General features: G+C 40.6%; 1 protein-coding gene across 3 annotated transcripts in view; it reads right to left on the bottom strand.

The window, feature by feature from the left end:
• The window catches only part of zfhx3 (zinc finger homeobox 3), a 146,458-nt gene that overhangs the window by 22,177 nt on the left and 104,760 nt on the right, over positions 1–19,521 (bottom strand). For all 3 annotated transcript variants that reach the window (XM_036534782.1, XM_036534780.1, XM_036534781.1), the window contains exon 5: positions 2,434–2,541. In XM_036534782.1, the coding sequence (XP_036390675.1) occupies positions 2,434–2,541 (108 nt within the window). The remainder of the gene's footprint in view (positions 1–2,433; positions 2,542–19,521) is intronic.

Here is a 19,521-nt window from a genome sequence, read left to right on the forward strand (position 1 = left end):
AAAACCCCAAATTGCTTATTGGGGAAGGTGACTAAATTGTAGCTTCTGCCAACATGATATCTGTGTTTTAAATAAGTAATGATTTCAATGTGCAGCCTTGTGTCACCATTGTTTTTCCAACCCCCTATCTTTTTCATAGCAAATAATTACATTAAAAAAATGTCTGTGTGGTTTCATGTGAAAATCATGGGACTAATACAGTGATGAGACCACTCTCAAGAGATGACATGCAAAACCTGTAAATGTATTTTACATATGCCTATCATATCTCTCTTAATTTATTCGATGAACTGTGAAGGCTGTGACACAAATTAAGGAGAAAAAGACTGACAGTGTCTTTTAGCAGAATATACAATTCCAACCGCATTTACTAATTTGTGTTTCCTTTTAGTTGCTCTTATTTAAAGAGGGAACCACTCCTACAAAACCAGGTCCCAAAGGATGTATGACAGACATGAGTAAAACTGCACACCAGCAGACAAACTGAGGCTCAATCCATTGCAGACATACTTCTGGATAACATGCTGGCAGCAAACATCACAGAACAATGCTTCTTCACACTGGCCATCAGAGCATTATCACACAAAACAGCAATGCTAGTCAGTTGCAAATGTTAGATAAAAGGAAAAAAAAGCAATTTTCCATTAGCCTGGTACCACATTGCTACTCCCAGATCCCAACCTGGCCAGGTTCCTCTCCCCCTCTCCCCTCTTCTCCTGTGCTTCCACTGACATCAAACAGTCTCTGAATTCCGCTCACTAATGCATGAGCTATTTTTACTTAACAGGTTCTAATAAGCTGCTGAGAACCCGTGCATTTTTCATACACTAGCAGATTTTACCTCTGTGAAAACCCTGAAACACATTTATTTAGTGATTAGCTACTAACAGAAAGGGGGCTTGGAATTGAGCATACTTGTATTAAGTGGTATATCTTTCAAAAAGGGAGAATTTTTCATCTTAGATCCATACTTGTGTACACCACAGGTAACAATAAATAATTAATCACACTGCTCATTTTAATGCGTTTAACAGTACATCAGTGTGATGTGTTACAATATTCCTTTAGTGATTTTTAGATTGCCATGCACATGATTATTTTCCCCATTAGAGGGGAGTGTCACAGTTTTGAAGAGGTCTGAAAGAGTTAGGGCAGTGGGATTTTCTGAAGAATTATTAAACAAACTTCCTTTACTGTCTTAAAAGTTTTCTCGTCTTCATTTCCATCAAGACAATCATTTTAGCACTACTTACACACTAGGAGTGTGTTTATAGTTTTTAAAAAATGTACCACAGTTAAACCTCACAGCTGGGGCAACCAACAAGCTCAATGTGAAAACAAATGCATTTTGCATTTGCATTTTATGGCCCTTGTTAAAAAAAAAAAAAACAAAAAAAAACAAACAATGTTATTGTATTATGATAGGTAAAATAATTACCTTCGTAAAAGTTATCTTCTGATATAGAAGATATTACTGCACAGCATGCACAGTAATAGTATTCGTATGCTGGTAATAAAAAATAATAATCAAAATCTTCATCTTCATTATTATCAATAATACTGCTACTAGCAAACATCACCACTGTTATTGATAAAAAATTAAATAGTCCTTGAGATGTTTTTGTTCCAATTTGGCTGTGATTTGCATGTCCCTGACAGGGCATGGCACAGACTCCTCACCTTGGAGTAGAAGGGGGGAAAGGGCCAATTTAGCAGCAAGTATGATGTGAACAAAGTTTAAAGACACATCATAGGAGCACCGATTTCATTCCTAACATGTCAAGCTTGAAGCATAGAGAGCACACTTTACCTCTTGGAAGAGCAGAACATCAGACCAAAAGCCCACACAGACAATGTTGACTGAAACCACATGAGTCAAACAGCACACTACACTCACTTCAGCCCAAAGAGAGGGCCAAATGCCCTTCTGCAGTAATCTGAGTCAGGCCTCAAGAGAGGACTCCATCCCATGGTATTACAACCCCACATTCAACTGCTGTCCCAAGGTCCAGTTCAGTTTTATCCCATTTTTAGTGAAAGAAATGCAAATAGAGAAGTCTTACATATCCATTAACATGTGGCCTATTGGTAGTTGTGTTCACAGGCCCAGAAACCTACTGTCATTTGACCAGGTTACCTTAATTAGTTGCTATGTTATATTAGTATCAAACCACATTCTACAAGTGTAGTTTGTCTCCAAAGAACAGGTAAAAATTTGAAGTATTTGAAAGAAATACTGATGATTTTCTTTATGATGTTTGGTAAGGAATGGTATAAAAAATCAAATATGTGTAAAAGTAAGCTCTTAAATTTGTCAGACAATAAAAAATCAGACCTCCAGGTCTGGCCACTCCTCAATGGATGTGTGCAAGCATGCAATTTCCTAAAAGGCACTGTTCTTTGAAAGGTGAAGTCACAAAAAATGGGCCTTACCTGTTCCTTTGGTGATCTCCTTCTCCCCCCCACTCTCTCTGTCTTTGGTTTGGTCCTCCTGGTCTGTGGTGGTCTCACTGGCTCCCTCCACATCCTCACTCAGCTCTCCTGAAGGGGGAGGAGAGGACGGAACATGTAAATCATCACTTCATCAGAACTGGGAGATGCAGTTAAAGGGACGGTGACATTTTTTTTGATCGGAGCTTGAAATAATTACAACTGATAGCAAAAATTGCAAAAGTTCTGAGACAAAAAGGGTTTATTTCCCCTATATATTTCATCATTATTTTAGCTTGCATATCAGTTATTTAGATTAACATTTTAAAGGAGCAGCATATTGATTTCTTCTACAGAAAATGTATAAATTAAAAAACGTGACCATTAACAGTATTGTTAAAGGAGTAATAATAATTAAAATCAAAATGAACTGATATGTCAAAGCCATGGTTCTTCATTCATACAACAGCATGAAACAAACTTCTTTATAGCTTCCTCCATTTAATATGGATACACAACTGAAGAAAACCACATACATGTGGTAGAAGCATACACACATTTTCCAAGAGGATATAAGTGTGTAGACAGGAAAAATAATTGTGTGGTGAGCCAGATTCTACTGTGGCCAGGGATCCTTTCTCCTTCCCCACATTAATTATAACAGTCCTATGCAGCAGATTGCATGGTTTCTTACATATGTGATGCACTACATTTTGCCAACCTAATGACTGTGTAAGTGTACAGGTAATGTAAAATAAAACCATAAACATTTAAAATTTTCAGAACCAGCATTCATTTTTCTCTCGAGTCAAATAAAGAAATTGCCCCATATCCCCCTTGAAAGCCTCTGGTCAATATTCTAGGCCATTTAAAAGCACTGAACTAAAAACAATGGATAACCAATAACGTCATCTGTAAGTAACATACAAGGAAAGAAATGACCAAAAATGGATAATAAAATGAGGATCTATATTCTTTATTTCCCCCCAGCGACCCTCTCCACCTAGTTGCCCGTTAAGTTTGTTTAAAAGTAGTGTGACTAACACATGACAACATTGATTGGACAATAGTAAACTGCACTTCAGTCAATAACCCCTATCAGTTATTACACAAGTCAGCTAATTCTTGGCAACCCTACTTAAATGTTCTTTTGAATGTCTCGCCAGTCTCTACACATTGGGTTATTGATATATTGACACTGCAACAATAACAACAAAAAAATCCTGTTCAAATATTTATTTCGCTGGTCAGTTCCACACGGCAATATTGGTAAGATACATGGGAAAGACCTACAGCCACAGAACCACATCTGTGCAGGCCCCAGTAGCATGTCAAAAGTGACATTTTACAGCTAGTCATTTCTCTTTTCTACAATCTATGTAATCCATTACATTGTAACATATCTATCCACTAGTACGTGACCTTTCCCAATGCTCTTGTACGTACACAGGGTTTGGATGTACATGGAAAGTTCCTTGATCCTTCATCATACAGGCACACAAATAAGCAGTTATTGTTCCTGAGCTGATTCTGTTAGATGATTTATTCTATTTGCTGTATGATGACTAAAAACACAGGTGACTGATAGCTCTGTCACCTTCATTTCTATTTAAGTGTCTGTTTCTACAATGTAAAAATTTAAGTGTGGTATATTATTCAAACTTGGTTCCTTTCAGGTGGCTGTGGGGTGAATTTATTTATCAGTTGTACAAGGCATGAATCTGAGCCCCAAAAGATGTCTTGCATAGGAAAACAAGTGCTGTGGTTGTTCAGAGTAATTAATCACTTTTATGCTGAGGTGCTTGCTAAGTACAATACGTTCTGTCCTCCCTGATGTGTTCTAATGCTTCAAGACTATTCCTTCTCAATAGGGTCACCATCAAGTACTACAAATGATTCAATCTTCTACATTCAACATGATAAACACACACTCTCCATGACTCTGTATTCAAAGATGAACAAAAGAAGAAAGGACCCCGAGCAGACGTACAATAAGCATATGTAAAACTGCTTATCCACTATAATCAGACAAGGCTTGCCTGAATTCTATAGCTTGCAATGAGTGTTATTTTGCATTTTGTTGTGCTGTTTTAATTATTGATGCTCCTTGAGAATGTATAATGCCAATAATTTCAGACCTCAACATTACTGTGGTTTTAACTGTGCCTGTCTGAAAGCACGTAATTAAAAATAACACCATAGCCTAAGGCAAAAAGACATTCAAAGTAAAATCCATAAAGCCATATGGTTGATCGAGCATATGTAATTTTCCCCATTGTAGATAATATTTCCAAGATTGTCTAAACAGCAAAACAATCAAATTAAAAATTGAACAATCCACAGTTTATCTATCTGGCGAGTGTAAGAGTAACAGCAAAGACAAAAGAATTCACACTACTGATGTTTTGTTTTTTTTTTTCATTATGTGTCACCAAGGTCCCTTTGACATGCAGAAATAAACTGAAAAAAAAAAAATCCATGTTAAATACCAAAAGTTTCATAGCTGGGGTTTTACTGTATAGCTCAAGAGCAATTACAGCTGTCTATCTATAATGGAGCATACATATACAGGGATGTTTGTTTCCTGCCAACCAACATATATCTGCTCCTTTATGTTCACTCAGGTACAAACCTGCATCTCAGGGTTTGTACTGAAATGTAGGTATCTGAACCAATACATTAAATACATTTTATTCACCTGAAATGAAGATATGTTAAATTATATGAGTTCACTTTATTTAAATACTGTTGTTATACAACTTTCTGCAGAATGTCTGAGGAATTGTCAGAGTCAGTTATATAAATTTTCTGTTTTATTTCTGTTCCTGGTATTTTTGTGACCAGAGGTGTTTTCTGTCCACTGGAAGATAACTGACTCTCAGTAATTATAAAATAATAATTCCATCAACTATTGGTACACTGGTGTTTTCATGGCTCTAAAGTGACTTTAGCACCTAAAGTGATTCGATATTACCTTTGTGAAACTAGCAACACTGAGCACAAAAGCTTGGCCTTCCTGCCTCCACTTTAAAGGAGAATGACTGCTGTATGGATTAGGCTGTTATGCATTATTGCTTAGAGCAGACAATGATCCTGTGTTTAAAAAATGGTATTTAAATGGGACGACGGTATTTGAGAAAAAAAGCATGTTTAAATGTTCCCAAGATCGCACTTGCATATTTTTCTTTTTATTATTGTGCATGTTTCTATTATGTTACCATAGCAACCCTAAAGTTCCGTCCAGCAGAACCCATCCCATGCTGGCAAGGCAATCCTAACCAACCCAAGAAAAATCAGAGGGCCACCGCAAACAAGTCCCGGAATTAGAGCTAACCCAAGCCTCTCAAAACCCAGACAACTCTCTGAGAATTAGCAAAAACTACCCTGGCAAGTACCCTCCGATTACAAAATAATCCATGAGTACGTTTTACACCTTAAAAAAGATTTTTTTTTTATCTCCCCTTTAGGTTCTTCCCTCATGCCTAATTCCACACACTGAACTCTCTTTTGTTGAAATCTTATAGTAATCCACTCATCAGATTTTCACACCATTCCTACATCACTGAACACAACAGCTGTCACGTTAAAGTTCTGCAGACAGATCCTCTGCAGGACAGGCTTAGCCTTTCCCTGTCCCTCCCAACATTTTACACATATTCATAAAAAAATCACCATAAATGATATTAATCACAAACTACAGAGTTCTAAAACTTTTGGTAATGTATGCAAAAATGCAAAAATTGTCATTCACATGCTGCACTACACCTTTAAAAGCGACATGCTTCTTCCTCATCTCATTATCAATGGTATTACACAATGATTAAAGCCAGGCCAGACATAATTAATGAAAGGTCACAAGTGGCCTGAGAGGAGGTAGCAAATAGAAGATGTACAAAATGAAGTCAGAGATTAGAACTAGGAGGAGATAGGAACACTCAAAGCTATGGCAATAGGCCATTTCAAACCCAATTAAAAAAAAAAAATATCAAGGACAATAGCCTGAAGGTCAAAATCCTACTAATTGTCCTCATTAACCCTCCTCCTGAAATTATATTAAACATTTTTTTTAATCTAATGATATGAATTGCTTGAATGAGCAGGCTACTGCAACATAATATTCACATAATATCCACTGCTTTTCAAGTAAGTAAGCAAGCACTTTGTGTTCTAATATTGGTCTTCTTACAGGATGACCAGGAGAGGTGATAACCTTCTTGTCCCCTACAGCTAACTGAACTCATCTTACTGGAGACCAGGACAGGACAGATGAGTCTGACTGGAGCAGCTTTCTCTGTGAGAAACACATCTCCATTGCTCTGTCTTCCACCCTGCTCTCTGCGACTGACTTAATGAGAGTGCAGGGGCTCAGGCACACCCATAGGTGTCACCCTACACAAGCCGAGAGAGAGCTCCTGCACACACATATACATACATATACAAATGCACAAGCACACATGTGTGCACGTGCGCACACACACACATACACACACACACACACACACACACACACACACACACAAGATGAGATGGAGAGGCACAGACAGATGAAGACACGAGGAAGATGGATATGCTTTTAAAAAAGAGGAAAAAAATATGAGGATGATAAAAGCAGACGCTCAACAGGAAGCAAACACTGAGCATGAGGCACGGAGGCCACAAGAATTATCTCCAGGCAAAGGAGAGAAGCCTTAATTTCCCAGTAAGAATAATAAAGTAATGCTAATCAAAATAAACAGAGACAAACTGGGAAACAAATAATTGAGGGTAAGCTTGACTCCTTCAGGAGCCTGCAGGCATAAATGAAGGATAATTTAACAATACATAAGGCCTTGTCCTGCCTCAGCAGCTTCTTTCCAGACGTGAGACCTGAGGAATTGGTTGAGCTGACAGCAACAACCCTGTCTGCTTCACACAGCGATTTCTGGAACTCAGCCACTGTCTTCTCATTACAATTATTATAGTTATTGTAACAATTGTAATCATTTTAAACAGGTGTCTCAGTACTCACTGTAATTCTGAAGAGCTCTTCATAGCATTATTTGAGACTGAGTAGCTTCCTGCTTTTTTGTTTTTCAGAAGCACTGTTGGACAAAAGCAATCTTACTTCACATCTCACATCTACTCCGTCTTTTTTCCTGCTTCTTTAAAGATTCCTCCAACTCCCTCCCATTCACTCTCACACCCATTCCTCATATCAAAGCTTGGCCTGACTCTGGACTACACAGTGTTAAAATTAAAATGACAGGAGTGTACTGTGGGACAATGGGACATAGGCCCCATGCTGGTGTTCTTTCACGCATTGTCCACTCCTGGTATCAGCACCTCTGCGCCCCCTAGCCTCTCCCCACCCCTCCCACAAGGCCCATGTCTCAGAACCACAATACACAGAAAAATACTCACTTGACCTCCCAAACTGCTCTGAGTACCCCCTCCCCTCTGCATCTCGATTCCTGAGGCATTATCTGTTTCTTCAGTTTACTCAAATAAGAGGTTGAAAAATAATGCAAGAAAAAAGTTTTGTAAATAAATAAAATGTAAATGTAAAATGTAAATAAAATGTAAATATTAAAGAATACAAACACATGGAATGTGGGATGGAATATAAATGGAGAAGTAATCTTCAAGAGAATCTTGAAGAATGTGTATAGACAAACTGTTAAAGATGATAAAAAATGAACCTGGTACCAGCCAATGAATAACAAAAAAAACAAAAATAATATGATACCACAATACAGACAAACTGACATAAACAAACTGAACAGATGAACCCTAATATGGAAACACAAAATGTCATAAGTATACCTGCTCTGCACACACACACGCGCATGCATGCATACACACATACATAAACATGTATGTAACATGTAAAACAGGGTACCTTCATGACTTGCTTAAAAGGATGAAACTCTCTTTTGGTGGGTGTCTGAGATGCATGTTAGATTCCTGACCTGTCTCCCAGCTGGCCCTGACATGACCCTAGGAGCAGTTGGAGGATCTAAATGTGAATGAATACTTTGTGTTTCCATGGGGCTGGGAAGGGGATGGGGAGAGGGGAGAGGAGTTGGGGGTTATTAAACGTGTGGGATAGGGGGTTTGGGCAGCTAATAGCTGAAAAACTTTAAAAAGCAAGTTAATCACAAACAGCAGGGATAACTCACACTGCCTTAGATCAATACAGCTACCACCCCCCCTCCCCCCACACCACCACAGACACACACACACACACACACACACACACACACACACAATCCTTCAATCCCCCTCTCCAACCATCCCTCATTTTGGTCTTCCAAGCAACATTTAATGTGATCCCCCAGCATTTCAAAGTCTCTGGCCATTTCAGTGGACATTATGCTCATACTGGTCATTGCAGGTCAATCAGATGGAATTCATTTTATGTGTACATACAAGACTCTCTTTCTCTATCTATGTATATATATATGATGAGCCAAAACATTATGACCACCTGCCTAATATGCTGTTGGTCCTCCTTGTGCTGCCAGAACAGCGCCGACCCGCCGAGCCATGGACTCTACAAGACCCCTGAAGGTGTCCTGTGGTATCTGGCACCAAAACATTAGCAGCAGATCCTTCAAGTCCTGTAAGTTGAGAGGTGGAGCCCTCCCTCCACTGACTTGTCATCTTCCCACAGTGCAGTGCATCCTGGTGCCATCAGTTCCCCAGGTAAACGTACATGGCCATCCACGTGATCTAAAAGAAAATGGGACTCATCGGACCAGGCGACCTTCTTCCACTGCTCCAAGGTCCAGTTCCGATGCTCGCGTGCCCATTGTAGGCGTTTTTTACGGTGGACAGGGGTCATCATGGGCACTCTGACTGGTCTGTAGCTATGCAGCCCCATAAGCAACAGGGTACGATGCACCGTGTGTTGTGACACATTCCTCCCGTAACCATCATTAAAATTTTCTGTGGCTTGTGCCACAGTAGACCTTCTGTCGGTTCGGAGCAGACAGGATAGCCTTTGTTGCCCTCGCGCATCGATGAACCTTTGGCGCCCAACACCCTGTCGCCGGTTTGTGGTTTCTCCCTCCTCGGACCACTGTCGGTACTCACCACTGCTGACTGGGAGCACCCCACAAGCCTTGCTGTTTCAGAGATGCTCTGACCCAGTCATCTGGCCATAACAATTTGGCCCTTGTCAAAGTCGCTCAGGTCTTTACTCCTGCATCCAACATGTTGACTATGAGAACTGATTGTTCGCTTACCATATAATCTACTCAGACCTTGGCATGTGCCCTTGTTTGGAGATGATCAACGTTATTCCGTTCACCTGTGAGTGGTCATAATGTTTTGGCTCATCAGTGTAAATGCACATATTTTTTTACATCTGAAAGGCTTTCACAACTATCAAGCTATCCCATAGCTAGTATTAGCAAAATATTTTATTTCCTCAGTAAAAATAAATAAAACAAATGCAGAATTACTGTAATCTTGTATATTTATCATTATTGCATTCATGTAAGAAATACCACTTTTTGTATTTTGATTAATACTTGTGAGTCAAGTGCCAGTGGATCTGAACCCACATTCTGGGTTAATGTAATCTGAAGGAGAGAGCACTCAGTGGTTTCTTTCAGTTTGTACCAGCTCAACTAAAAAAAAAACAACAAAGAGAAACCATTAGGCTGCTTGTGACAGATGCACAAACACACCATATAATAAAGTGACTGGGGTGGCTGCGCTTTTCCTTGCCCTGCACTGGGCTAAAAGCCTGAGCATAGGGCTGATGGCTCACTGGACATTACTCTTGGATGCCTGGGGGTCATTTTCCTACACAAAGAGGAGAAATACACGCTTTTGCTCCTTCTGTCTTCTACATGGTACTGACTCACCTATTTCTAGATGTGCTGGGGGGTGGGAAGATTGGAGGTGGTGGTGGTGATGGGTGGGGTGGGGGTCGGGGGGGTGGGGGGAGGGGGGTGCAAGAAGGAACAACAAAAAAACACCATTGACGTTGTCACAAAGGGCAAGCACATCAGCACTGAAATATTCACCAGTGGCTCGGAAAATGTGATGGTACAGTTGTGACAGCCAAAGAAGCTGCCCTCCGCCCATTTCACCATCAGGACTGAAGCATCACAGCCATTCTGAATATGTATAACCCAGAAAATGTATTGATTTTTCATTTGGCAAAAATGGACATAAAATCACATAACCTGAAACTGTCACAGCCCTTCTGTTCATAGCTCATCTCTCCCAATGTTTGCTTTTGTAACAAATGCACTTTAATTACCAGGTAAGTACTACAGAGCACTTCCCCATGGAGTCACACAAGCAAATATGTATACACTCTGTTAATTTCACACAAACGTGTCATGTTAATAATTCTTAATAATTACAATACACTTTCTTTGATTTGATATCTACATAACTCAAATAAGCACAGACCACTGCCCAATCAGGGACGAAGCAAATTCTAGCTTATCCCTTCAAATTCAAATGTATTAATCTCTCTGCTATAAACAAAAATCAGTAGAACCATTTCAATCATATGAACAAAAAAATTCTTTTAATTCACATAGCATTACAAAATGCTCTTTTAAACTGGATATATATTAATGACATGTACAATTATTCAATCTTCTACAACAGGAGGCATACATATGTGTACATTAACAAGTAATTAACTGTTTAGGTCTCTGTGTAGGCATCATGGGCCAGTATGATGGACCATCTGAAAAAGATCTGGGCCTGTCGATTTATCGATCCTGTCATTTGCATATCTTTGTAGTGCGTCTATCTGCCTCTGGATCAGTCTGCGGAGGTATTAGCAAAAAAAAAAAAAAAAAAAAAAATCAATGTGTCCATAGATGATGTACACAGCATGCACCTTGCTGTATGCTGGAGTCAAGCTGGCAACTCCCTTGTGGCTGTGTGTTTCTAGATTTCTATGCACATTTATGGAGTAGCTGCACAATATTCCTTATCCCTCCACAGGGTGTATGACTTCAACACTCTCTGCACTGTACTGCACTGCAGAATGCACCCAATCACACTGGTGTCAGGCACATCAGCTTTGGCTTTTCAATACACACTGGTAGAGTAAGCAAAATGTTTTAAGAATATCAAAATAATTAATCAATACCATTTAGAAAAAAAAAATCTGATGTTATCACCCGTTAACATATATATCTGAGTGTTTTTACAACTGGCTTTACCTGCAGAAGAGGAGCAAACCTAACCTGTTAGCCAACTACACTTCTATTGGATGTGTACTGGTGTACTGTGTCAGCCCACTGTCCAGGAACACACAGGTACTGTGGCTGTCTGAGTGCTGACAGTTAAGCTGTGATGACAATGAAGTGCCAGGGTGTGACAGATGTGTGCGTAACATGGGGACTAAGGGTTGTATGGAGTGATGACACTCACAGAGCAGGCAGAAACAGAACAGTGACAATGGCAGTATAACAGGATGACCTCTGTGGTTCACTGACCATTTCAGTTTCAGTCTTTTAGGTTAAAAATATAAACCTGACATGCTTTGGCACTGTCCAAAATGAAAATGAAATTTTGCAAGAGACTCAGTCTTCAAACCTGCATGATTCATGGTAATTGTTATTGCAATGCTGAAATGTCCTGGTAACACACAATGCAGACAGTCAGAAGCCAGCAGACACACATAACCTGGTCTGTGACATCTGAATTCCATGCTAGGCAGCTGTTAAGAGTAATCAACTAAATAAATGCTATGAATACATCTTTCAACCACTCTAAAACATTCACAAAAATACCACCATTTACTGAAAACAAGATTCTGTTCATTCTCCCTTTATCAAGCTGGTTTTTAATAAAAATCAAACATTGAGTGGTTTCTTTTCCTGTTCCTCTTTCTCTCTCTCTTTGCATATCCTTTCCATTACTTTCACATGAAATATGAAAAGGCAATATCCTCTCTGTGTTTGTACTGAAGCGTAATGCGATTGTGTTGTCATTTATAGGAAATAATCGCAAACCTCTCTTTCATTTTCCAGTTCAAATAACCATGAAAAATTAGCCTGCAATGTCAGGGGGGACAACAAAGGGACACGTTCAGACTATCGCTCCACCACCGCGCTTGACATTTCTCCTTAATAGGAAAACGGGTGGTTGTTTCTTTCTCTTTTTTTAACCTCTCTTTTTTAATTAAAAAGTTCTGCACTTTGATCTGAATAAATCTGTCCCTTTTCTATTCTTTGAAAGGTGGGGAGACTAGGGTGTCAATGCAGAGATTACTGGCTAAACCCCCACCTCTTCGAATGGCCGCTATCCAGGCTAAACACAGCCACAAGACCACAGGAGGGTTTGGGTCTCCCTGGCCACCACTCTGCAGAAGGGATAAATAATTCAGCAGCTATCAGACTATCAAACACTCACTCGAGACATTAAGCATCAAGGTCCATCCAAACCCATGGGCTACTTGTTCTACAGATAAGAAGTGTAATATAATATCTACAGCAGCACTAATGGTAACTGCTACTCATGGACTAATCGCAAATCAGTCTTTGAAAACCTTCATTTTCAGTACGAGAAACAAGAAACTCCTTTATTGGTTTGCTTTTAGCACTATAACTATTGTAGGCTTTAATAGATAAGTGCTTTTTTCCACACTAATAATGTAGGCTATAATCAACTCTGTTTTCTAATGCAATTATTATGGATGCGCTGTATGCGGGTGTCCTTCTTACTGTTTTTTACTTCCAGTCACAGTACATTTCCTGCTAATGCAACAAAACAGCCATTGTTCAAACACCTGCATTTTACAATAAATGCCGGAGAACTACACATTATATTTTTCTCTATAAAGTAAGAGTCCCTCCCAAGTACTCTCTGCTCCCACAGTGCAAGCACAAGCTAGCTGAAATTCATCTCTATTTTCACTGCATGAAATAAAAATAAATAAAAAATATTTTCCCTTCAACTTCAAATTCCTCAAACAAACGTGCTGGTGGAATTAAAGAGTTGTGTAATGAATCCCGAATCCCCCCCACCCTCCCGGGACACTGTCAATAGAGGATGAGTTATTACAAGAGGTGAGTGGGCAGGCAGGTGCAGATGGGATTCCAATGTCCAAGCTGACATGTCTTTGATCCTTCCATCCTCACTCTACACTACTCACAGAGAGATCCCATATTTGCATCTGGATATATTTCATGGATTATACTTTGAGAAATCATTTGAAACTTGTGAAAAAATATAAAAGATGCAACAATTCAGGGCCTTATCAGCCAAAGTATTTGTGCCACCTTATTTCATTGTTAACTTTTTAATATATATTTGTATACTCATTTTGAAAGTGAGGATCTCATGTAATAATGTAACTTGTGATGTATAAACTGACATGTCATGTGGAAAGAAAATAAAATACAAATAGTAGTCAGGAGGTTTTATCATTCACTTTTTCTAATGCATTAATGTAATCTGAAATTCCTTGTTTATTTACCTATTTCAATATATACTTGAACTTCGAGTACTTTATCATACAGGCAGCTATAAGTCAGGGGAAGGAATGCAGCATAGTATTTATCCATTAGTATATCTAGTTATCAGTTTAATCTCAACAGTATATCCATCCAATCTCATACCAGCCCATACTAATCTAAATCTAATCAGTTTACCAATTTGGTGTGTGGGCGCCAGCTCATCCGAGAAGGAGACACTCAAAAAACATTCTCTGAAATGATAATCTCGTCAATGTAGGATGAATTTCGCCCTTGGTATTCCCAAGAACTTTTCCCCCCTCTCTCGCTCTTTCTCCCCCTTTCTCTCGTAAGCCCTAATAATGTAAACTGACTGCAGTTCTACAGCCCGTTCTCCTGTATTCAGCTCCACCAGCCAGGGTCACACGTGTCAAGTGAGCACACTTCATTTCTTTTCAATTTTCTGCTGCACACTATTTGGGCTTTTAACTCCAGCCAGACAGTGCTGGAGATTTAATTCTCAGCTGAGCCCTGAAATGTCCGCACTTTACAGCCGTTTGCTGCTGTAATTCGCTATTGCTGTCTCTCCATCTTCCTACTTCCCTCCCTCTCTCCCAGCACACAGACATGTTCCTCCCTGGGCATTTGGGCCCAGAGTTAATCTAACCACAGTGCACTTTGTATTTAAAGTTGATAAAGCAAGTGTTCACTTCATTAGTTTTTAAGATTATACTAGGACTCTAGGAAGCAAAGTAAACATATCTCCATCCTTGTTGATATTGTATTTGTTCTTCAACACGTAACCTCCAAACCTCCTGTAACTTCAGCCACAGAGAACTGAGCCAAAGGTGTAGGCCGACAACTCACTTCCTTGAGAAAAAATTTAGGTTATTTCTGGATAAATACTCCTTCAGAGGACACACTGAGAAGAAAAGTCATAAAAAACTTCTGAGTATACATGATGTTGAGTCAGTACAGCAAACAGAAAACACTTTGCTTTGCTAACTGGCCAGGTTTACACTTTCAAGACTTACGTTTTGTGGACTGCAGAAAAACATGTGGAGAGGAGATAAGACAGGAGCTACAAAAATGAGCTCTGACCAGCCTCTCAGCATGTGTCACTAATAAGGTTATTAATTTATGCGGTGCTTGGAACATTATGAGAGATGCACCACCACATAATTTAATAATACTTTCAAACTTTCTGAGGAAACTGTTAGCTTAATGGTCCTGGGATCACATCAGCAACATTTGTGAAATGAAAGGTTAGCCGGCCCTTTTTGCTGACTCCACAGATAGGCATGGAAATTAGCAGGTCGAAAGGAGCTACGAAGCCCCTGATCTCACTCGGGCATTGCAGGGGATTAAAAATTGTACCTAATAGCCAACCCCTCTGAGACAAGAGCTTGGCTAAATTGGTTCCACGTTACTTTGCCTGCCTCATGCTGAACTCAGTTAGAATAGGAGCTCTGTGTCTTTGTTTGCAAAGTTGCCATGACTGTTGCCATTTTGTGAGGGGAGGCACTTACTAATTAGTCAGGGAATCCCTCTTATTATAATGTGGGTGAGAGTCAGGGCAGGTACAGTATCAATTATTCATTTCACAGGTAAATATTTGGTGGTCTGATGGCTGAGACACTAACAAGCGAAGGTGGTCTCTTGGGGCTGGTGAGAAAACAAACTTTGGGCTGGGCAAACAAATCATGCTCAGCAGTAGTTAAAGGATGCATTTCATGATTACTAAAACAGTTCAAGTAAAAGCTAGTGTGAGAAGGAAGCATGGAAACTTTTCCTGAACACCTTGGGAATTAAGCAAGAAATACATAACCCATTCTATCATAATGATAAACAAGCACAGCATTGTGAGGCCTGCTTTGGCTAAGACATTATCCATAGACAACCATGTTCGCAGCTGCAGTACATAATTCTCTTTTCCTGTGTTCAGGAAAACAGAATTAAAGTACAAAAACTGTGTGGATGCCATGTATACCATCGTGTAGATGTTCTTCCCTGGCTTGTTTGGACACTGCAAATGAGACAGGGCTGCTTTACCCATCCTAGTTCATCTCAGCCTAACTCTTCTAACCCCTCATCCTCTTAAATCCAGCCCAGGGCCTGTTCTCCCTCCCCATGCTAACACAGCCTTCAAGATATCCCTGCCCTTCAGCCCATCTCCAGCACCCATCACCTCAAACCCAGCCTGGGCCCTTCTTGCTCTGGCCCTGCTAACCCGGCCTTGCATGACTTCCACTCCCCCAGCCTGGGCCTGGCCCAGCAGCCTCTGAGGACAGCCTGTGATAAGAATTCATTTCTCCCAATTATGTGCTCTTGTCCACGGCCTCAGTTCATCAGTTCAGTGCAGCCAAGTCAATGAAGGGGCCTGTAATGAAGTAATCAGATGCAGCCTGGCTCCCTGGGCCCTGCTCTCAGCTCCCGGCTCCCAGCACGCGAAGGTGGGGGGAGGCAGGCTGTACAGTGGAATTAATTCATGGCCCTGTCTTCATGGACTGGAGAATAAGCTGCTCCCGTTTCCCCCCTTGGACTCGCCTCTCTTGGGGAGAACCCTGACTGTGGGTCAGTCCCCTGTGATTCCTGTGCTCTGGTACCCCAGCATGGAACAGGTTAACAGGGTGGCAGGGAGCTTTATTCTTCCCACGTGTGGAGGCGGAGAGTTGAGGGGCTGCTGGGGAAGGCAAGACTAGGGCTGGAGGGGCTGGCCCTCTCTCCCTCTCACCCTCACTCTCCCTTTCCAACATGTGGAAACCATTACTGGGGCTTTTGTAAGAGGAATGCATGTGTTGAATAATAATCTGTGCCTTAAACTGGTGGATTCTGGTTCTCCTTTGTATTGTAAGGCTGTGAGTGTTCCACCTTAAATAAAAAAGGGTTGTTTGATCTATGTAATATTTGTTTTCTCTCTCCTCTAGAGATGGACCAAGTCCAGGATATCTGTGATCCAACTGCAGACCTGATAAACACCAACACACTCATATATACGCACACACTCAAGTAATTAGGATGTGTTACTTCTATTACATGAGCATTTCAAGAGTTCACAGCTACAGCCTAAATTTTATGGATGCCTTTGTCTTTTTTGATACAAGCCCACAATACAATGACTGCACTCAACCAGACAGCATAATGTCTAAATGAACAGCAGTTCAAAAAGTACACGTCAAAGGGACTCAAACACGGGAACTGGTACGAGTACTCATAGTAATAATTCCTTCTTTTTAACACTGTTGTCTCAGGAGGAGCAGCAGTGTTGTTATGATTGTGAAACCTCAGTGGAAGAGGAAATTTTCACATAAAATCCCCCACAATGCCAGTTTGTGCGAGAACAGTTAAAGAGCAAGTGGAATTCATACACAAGGCAGTGAAACCTAAGTTTAACAATAAAGCCACAGATTCAACATAAAACAAGATGAAATAAAGACTTGTGGCTTTCTTAGAGCCCCAAATCTAGACCAGAAGTCTCATCTAATTGTTTTCAGGAAGTCTGGTGCTCATAAATATACCGTCCTCTTATTACACAAAAATGCTTCACCTGTTTTTAAAACTGCCAGCCGACTCACCCTTAGTGGGCGGTGCAGCTCAGTTATGGTAGTCCTGATGGGGCCAGCACTGTGTTCAGAGGCCACATCTCTGGCACTGTGCCACCCCTTCTCACAACCACCACAGAGGCACACTGGTGCCCTCTTCTTTGGCTGTGACGGGCGCCCCTCGGAAAGAGGCCCTGACGGCTGGATTCCACCTGACAGGAGTTCCTTAACAAGCGGCAACGATTAACCTCAGGAGCAGGCAGCTGCCGTGTGATGTAGTGTGCTTGCAGCGGCAGAAGGGCCCTATTGATCCCACACATACTTGGTGCCTTCCAAGTTGTTTATGATCAATATGCAAATGGCCTACGGCATTGATTCAATATTAATTTTCAATTAGGGAATCCTCCGGGGCTCCCGCGGGGTCAATATAGAACCATTCAAAGCGAGGGCTTGAGAAAGTTCCAGGCATTGACGTTCCCTTGCCCAAGACAACTTACTTACTGTTTATTTAACCTGCCCTGTTGTAAGCACTGATTAAGGCTGCAGGTTTCAGGCAGAAAGACTGATGGTGCTTTCCCTTCACTTCCTCAAATGCCCTCCAATAATAATTCAGATCTACACTGGATACTAGGTAGAATTAATGGAATTAGTCCATCCTGAACACTCCTCTTGTTATCTGGTTTTCCTGCTTTATTGCAATCCATTTTCATGTACAAAACAGTTTAAGAAATGATCTGAAAACAGTCTTTTAACACATTAGCTTTTCACTCTCTCATATCTGTGTAATTTCCTTTCGTTTAACAAAGGCAAGTGCAGCAACAACTAACAACTGTAGTCAGCCCCCTGGCATTAGATAAACATGGAAGAAACTACATATTTAACACATAATCACCTGTCCTTGAAAGGCCTCAAAACAGCTAAACATGTAAATAATTAAGGATGCTTTCAATAATTAACAGAAAACAATGACACAGACATTAGTCATTATATCTGATTTCTCATTCAGAAATTTCATGCAATTCTGAGTTCATGAGAAGCTTAATAAGGTGGTTGTCTTTTTCTTGCAGTCTTTTTTCCAGAATAAAAGCATGGTATTTCAATTAGATTTACAAGATGTCATCTTATCTTCTATTTTTGTCCCTAAAGTAATAAGCTTCACCTTGACTGAAAAAAAAAACAGTCAAGAATGTGGAAGAAGAAAAAACACCTTCTCGTTAAATAGCGTCCTCTGATAAGTGAGGTAATGAATTCCAGACAGGACTAGTCTTGCTCCTCAATTTGAAAACAATAGTATTGATTTATAAGCGTGTTGTATTTCCTGTACTGACTGCATGTCTATCAGAGGCAGCTTTATTGGGCTTGTCACTGTGATCTCCTCCAGCTGTTCAACACATCAGGGCCTGTCAGCTGTGGCCTCTCATCTGTGTAAAGACAGAGATTGAGGCGAGTAGGTGAGACGGATGATGTCACCATGCAGGAACGCCACTACAGGTTGGCGTGGAAAACAAATCCCTGCCGGTAGAGGAACACAGTCCTGAGTGAGGCGGTTCATCATAGCTGGGGTTATGAAACCGCAAGTACTCGTTCAATTCCAGCCTTCCCTGGGTTCATTCTGAAGCTGAAGAAGCGCGTGGTTCTCACCACTTCCATTTCTTTAGCATGTGTATGCTGAGAACCATAGTGAGAAAAGCAACAACATAAGAAAAAGTAACTCACAATTTCAAGCACAAACATTTTGGACCTACAATAAAACTTTACGTCATGGCTCCACCAGTGAAACCTGTGCAACACAACTGCACATCCAAGACAACCAGTGGACAGCTGTTCACTGTGCACCCACAACCAAGGCTGTGCAGAGGAGAAATACTGAGGAATAAGGGACCCAATGGCAGTGCCACTTGCTGTGCTCACCAGCTGATACACTGCACACTCTTATTGGTTTAGGGATAACATTAATTACCACATTGCTCATTAATGGATGAAGCCTTTATTGGTCCCATTGATCAGCAGGACTTGTTAGCCATCATCCTAAGCAATGGTGGATGTAACAAGCTTACATATTGGCATATCAATTAATGCAATCAATGCCTGGCCAGCAGCTGCCATTCCCTCTTGCTCTTGTGTGCTCTCTC

Source organism: Megalops cyprinoides, chromosome 8 (genome assembly GCF_013368585.1).
Source record: "Megalops cyprinoides isolate fMegCyp1 chromosome 8, fMegCyp1.pri, whole genome shotgun sequence".
Classification (NCBI taxonomy): domain Eukaryota; kingdom Metazoa; phylum Chordata; class Actinopteri; order Elopiformes; family Megalopidae; genus Megalops; species Megalops cyprinoides.